The following is a 6000-nucleotide window of genomic DNA, read 5'->3' as shown; positions in this document are numbered from 1 at the left end:
GAAACATCCCAAGCTCCAATTGGATACCAGGAAGCAGGTATACAAATGGTGTCATGACGTTGAAAGGCTTTGAGACAAATGGTCAAAATACATAGAAAAGCAGTGAAAAAAGCTGAAAAACGCGGATTGCAGGCAGAGAATGAAGCAATATTAATGCATAGGTGAAGGTGAATAAAAATTATTTGCGAGTAAACAATATCATCTACATTATTGTCGATACGATCATAAATTGCAGGATATTCTCATGTTTGTTTTGGTGTAAAGAAGCATGATATAGGACTAATAATTTCAAAGTTATGATTTTAGTAATACAAATGTTTTGAAAAAATGTCTGATTTTTGTTTATGTCAATGGATGGTTGTAATGGAATGAAATAAGAAAATGGTCAATGGCACTTAGGGTACCCTAACGTTTTGATATGAACATGTGTTCGTAAAAAAATATGGGGTCTTTGGGTGACAGCGACTCTGAAAAAGGGGGTCTTAACAACCCTACATACGCATCACCTCCAGATTTGGAGTGCCCCCCCAGGGTTATACAGGCGCCGCATGAATGTGTGCCAAAAATCGCTTACCCCCCTCTCGGCTTGCCAAAAATTGCTTGCCCCCCCCTCTTTCGGCTCGCCAAAATTTCTTGCTCCCCCCCCAATTTTACCCTCTCCAATTTTACCCTCTCTCCAACATTCCAGGCTCATTGCACAGCCCCTAATGGCCTACGGGCTGTGTGTAATATGCATCCAGAAATTTTGCTATTTGGACTGAACAGTGAGCTGAAATGGTTTAGATTTTACAGGTTTTAGTCGAGAAAAACTCTTTGGAACAAGTCAAGATGAAATTGGTAAGTTTAAATCGCTAATATGTATTGACAGTGTTGAAAAATTAGGTACGAGTCTCCCAATTTAGGCTGTAAACTTGAAGCAAAACCCGAGCAAAACAAAAGTCATTCAAGTTGCATCAAAATTCGTCACCCTTGCATCAAAGCATACACATTTGCACGGGTACCCCGAGAAATCTTTCCGAAATTACAGGTTTACAAATTTTCGCATTACCATAACCACTCGGGTATAAGCCCACCCCCTAGATGGCAGATTTCACTTCAAAATGGGGGTGGGCTTATACCTGAAGGTGGCCTTATACCCGGGTGGTTACGGTAATTAATTTACTGTAATGTGCACCCAGAGTATGTCTACTTGTATACAGCCGTTCTTCCGTGAACAGCTGTTTACTGTACTACAGCAGGGTGGAATTTCGGCGGGAGTCCAAGAGTCGACTCTCGCAGAGACTCCCGTAAAAGTCCTATTGCGAGAGTCCATGTGGACTTGCGCTGGAAGTGATCGGCTCAGCGAACTTACATTTAAGTTCAACGCACCTTAAAACTCAAAGCCTGCAAAATATAAAGGAAAAGTTGCCAAAGATGCAATGACATATATATGAAAGTGAGAGTATGATGACACATATTAAAAACTTTTGTTACTATGTTACATGTAGTTTATTTGTTAGTTAGTTTGAATGCATTTTACGTAGGCCTACATATAATACATGTACCTTTTGGACTCCCGCAAGATTGTACAACAAGAATCCAATTACGGGAATCCATGGACTCTCGCAAAACTCTCTTGCGAGCAGTGTTTACTCAGAGGCAGTATGTCTCAATTTTGGCCATGTGAAAATTATTTTTGGCGCACACAAATTTGCAATGCTGTATTACAATTAGTCAATGAGGAATTACTGAGCCAAAATTGGGCCAATTTGGGAAGAAAATGTTTCATTTGGCGCAACCAATTTCCAGAGAGAGTAAACACTGCTTGCGAGAATCCACTTGGACCCCTGTGGCACTTTACGAAATTCCATCCCTGCTACAGTCATGATTGACAGTTAGTACAGCGTCATGAGCGTCGCTATAATTCACCAGCGAATGTTTGTCGGTTTTCACTCATGTGCACCAAATACAGCCCTCGAAATGGTCTACTTTTAGCGGACCTCAACTGAACTCCGAAACATTTTAGTGATAGTTAAAAATGTGATCCCCAACCCTTTGTTTACCTTTGGATGAATTTAGTCTCTGTGTCGTAAAATGCCCGGCCATCATCATCAATCACCATCAGTCGGCTGCAGAACAGGTGACTACAAGCTTTCTCCAACTATTGCGATCTTGGGGGCAAGCCAAACAATTCCGTTAGGCCCTTCACAATTGATTCTTAGTTTCCTGTTTCATGGTTGAAAACAAAGGATGAGGTGACTTTTAATTGTTAATTATCTATTACTTTCTTTATTTTAAAACAAGTGGTCGCGACCTACATCAACCCGTTTTGACAAGAAACACGCATTTAATTATTTTACAACTATGTTTGATTTTAGTAACATAAGTACAGTTTTGTCTTTGTTTATTATCATTATAGTTGATATGAGCAAAGTCAGAAAGTAGCAAATGAAAGTCATTAAAATCATTTTAAAAGAGAAAATCCAAAATAAAAATTAAATAATTAAATATTTTGCAATTCTCTATTTTGGACGCGGGCGGGAAACAGACTAAGAATCAATTGTAAAGGGCCTTAGTCTGCAGCAAAATGCCCCGTACAAAAATAGTCTTGCCAGCAATACTTCAGTCTTTATCATAAACATTTATGACATATCTACGGACCTGAAGTCTTGCAGCGATACATGTACAGGGATGCACTGTACGTTTAAGAAATCCAAACTTCAAGCATCAAGAAATATGCCCAAACTCTGGTACAATGGGATTAAAATCATCCATGCAGGCCAAAACTGACCTTGAGAGAGTTCCTCGGCTACATCCTTGGAGCCCAAAATGAGCCCACATATTGTGATGTTTCTTATTTGTGGAACAGATATCAATAGAGTGCTGTAACCATAGAGTCTATGGTTACAGTTACTGGAACTAGGTACAAAAATAGAAATGGCCACATTGCTTCAGTCCTGTTAATGAATATTTCTTCTGTACTCCAATTGTTCCAACGTGGACGTCACATTGTATTTTATGATAGTCTCCTTCACAGCCAGTTTGTGTCAGTCTGACGCTCGTCGATCCTAACAAACACGTGATAGCCATAGGCCTACAGTCTGGCCCGAGACTAATTTTATGAATGAACTAATTTCATCACTCGTGACCCATTTCAAGAGCCATACGCATGCGCGATGGAGTTCTTAGACCCACCATTTTGCCATGTGCATTCTGCTTGCTAGATATAGCAGGTGAGAAAAATTACTTTTTGTTGACGTTTATCAAACAAAAGTTTCGTTTACGGGTCTGAATACAGGATTTCAATTTTTTATTAATGAAGCTACATGTTGTTTTGAGGAATTTAACAAAGCTTTTTTGGGGAAGTTTTGATTTTATTTCAACTGGTGGTGTAGGATCACCAGTGCAGACCTTCATTTCTATAAACTGGTGGAGCTCTATTAATCACTCTCCCAACTTTATTATGGAGCTCAACAAGGAGCTCAATTTACAATGTCCAGCATTTAAAACGTGATATTTTCAAGAAACCAGGAGCTTGATAAATAGCACTCCTGAAATGTTGTCAGGAGCTCTCTGAAGAGCTCCGGAGCTATAGAGCTCCTTAAAAATGAAGGGCTGCAGTGTTCGATTTACCAGAAAAAAGATACTTGCATTTGTGCAGGTAACATAGATCTACCTGCACAAAGTGAAAGTAACTTTCACACAATTTAACCATGTAAAATAAGAAGTTTGTGCCTTGAAACTAATCATCTTTTTTATAGATGAAAAATAAAAATTGGTGTCATTTTATAAGGGATATTTATATTAATTCTTTGATTTAGAGGCACATTGTATGTTTTAGATTCCAACTGTATAACTACCGTAACCACTCGGGTATAAGCCCACCCCCCTAGATGGGCAATTTCACTTCAAAAATGGGGGTGGGCTTAACCGGGGAGGGGCTAGTAGTTGAATTTAAAAATAAGAAAAATCTTCCCCATTTGTATATGCCCAATGTATCAGTAATTTCTATCATCTTTGGCCTATGGAATGTTAATTTTTAACTGATATTTTTTTAATATTTGGTCTTAAATGAGAAAGAAAAGCATTGATATGATTTAAGAACTAAGCCAAAATGACTACTGGGCTTGTACCCGAGTGCACCCTTGTTCCCCGAATGGTTTGAAAAACAGGGGGTGGGCTTATAGCCGAAGGTGGGCTTATACCCGAGTTATTACGGTACTAAAATTATATGCACTTGTGCCTGTACATTTGAAAAGTTACCTGCACAGAATCAAAGTTACCTGCATACATGTATACGCAGGTATGCAGGTGGTAAATCGAACACTGAGGATCACAAGCCAAGGTGAGTGAATTCGGGATGAGGTTTTCTTGTTTCAACGATAGCAGGATATGAGACGTAAGCTAAAAAGATCATACACATGCGTGGTGGTGTTCTTGAATTCTTGAGCACAAAAATGCCAGTTGTTGCATCTTCTCAGGCACAAGCCCATACCGTCTAAAAGAAAAAACAAAGACTTAAAAAGTGGGTTTTCTTATTTCTAAAGATTCGCAGTTTTCGTGAGATGCTAATTTCTATTGTGTTAATTTCTGATTGTGACGAACATGCATGTATTCATGTGAAGAGATTCATCAGGTTTGTAGATAATTATAATTTGGAGTTTTCTTATTACAAAACCAAATTTTTGACACTGACCTGACAGTTTCGTATGTCTTGGACGGCATACTTCCTCAGAGTCATACTTGCCTCTGAGGAAATATGTCGTCCAAGACATACGAAACGGTCAGGTCAGTGTCAAAATGTGGTTTTGTAATAAGAAAACTCCAAATTATGCATGTATTCAATTCTCTCTCACTTCAATGGACATGGTGAATAAAAATTATGGCCATCGAGGTTGTGTCACTGAAGTCATGAAAAGATAGCCTGTTTGTAAATTGTTCTCAGAAAAAAAAATCAGGGTTTTCTATCTATGGTGCTCTAGCTGAAATACAGCAAGGTAGTATGTGTAAAACGTAAACCTGTATATAGCTAGGGTATCTCGAGCTACATCTACTAACTAGTACTAGTTACTACTAGGCTCAGACACTTAGACAGTGACAGTTTTATAGTAACTACAAATTTCGAACGGTTCTGAAGTTGTAGGACTTGCCATGTCGCAAAATATTAGTTGACAATATGGACGAGATAAGATTTTTGATTCTCCTTTTTTTGTATTCTTTGTGTCATTTTGTCAACAGTATTGTTTATCAGAGAACCCCAATGCACCATGTCTGCTGCTAACCTTCAAGGGAACAAGCATCATGCTGGACTGTGCTCTAGACTTGTCTCCTCTCATGCATTTTCTACCACTAACATTGGTACCCAGGTAAGGTTGATAGTTCTTGGTGGTCTGTGCCTAGGGTGGGAAGGGGAGGCAGGGTGCGTGCAGAACCTTGAAAAGCCAAAAAAGTGCTTGAAAGTACTTGAAAATCAAAATGCCTTTTCAAGGCCTTGAAAGTCCTGGAATTTTGTTGAAAAGTCCTTGAAATTTATGGAAAGTCCTTAAAGAAAAAATGTGCTGAAACAATAAAAATTTATGTTACAAATAAGTAAGAAAAGAAGTTTGGAAATAAATCTGTCTTGTAGGCCTATATATTTTTCATTTTATGTAGGCTATATATAGGGGCCTACATATTAACTCTCTCTTGACTCATATATTTCCAATTTTAAAATGAAAATTCCTTAGAACCCTGACTGGATGACTCGACTAGATAAAGGTACTCATTTAACATGCATGTGGTCAAATTTTTATCTTATTGAGAACACCTTTTCATGCCCAAAATTGATAAATTTTAGTCCATTATCGGACCAGCATGTTATATGATTGTGTCGGTTTTGCGTTCAAAAACTCATCTCTTTTTCCTCAATGAATATTACCCAAGTAAGAAGTATGTAATGCGTATTAATGAACGATGACGTTTGAGATGATGCTGGACTGATGATGCTGATGCTGTATAGGCCTATATGTTATACTCTAATAT

At 38.3% G+C, this 6000-nt stretch overlaps 1 protein-coding gene across 1 annotated transcript in view; it reads left to right on the top strand.

The window, feature by feature from the left end:
- The first annotated feature begins 744 nt into the window (after positions 1-744).
- The window catches only part of LOC140163166 (integrator complex subunit 9-like), a 40586-nt gene continuing 35330 nt past the window's right edge, over positions 745-6000 (top strand). The window contains exons 1-2 of the mRNA XM_072186553.1: positions 745-837; positions 5218-5345. Of these exons, the coding sequence (XP_072042654.1) occupies positions 829-837; positions 5218-5345 (137 nt within the window). The 5' untranslated portion in view covers positions 745-828. The remainder of the gene's footprint in view (positions 838-5217; positions 5346-6000) is intronic.

Source organism: Amphiura filiformis, chromosome 10 (assembly GCF_039555335.1).
Source record: "Amphiura filiformis chromosome 10, Afil_fr2py, whole genome shotgun sequence".
Classification (NCBI taxonomy): Eukaryota; Metazoa; Echinodermata; class Ophiuroidea; order Amphilepidida; family Amphiuridae; genus Amphiura; species Amphiura filiformis.
Note: the sequence above shows the minus strand (reverse complement) of the source record. Positions and strands in the feature narration are given on the sequence as shown.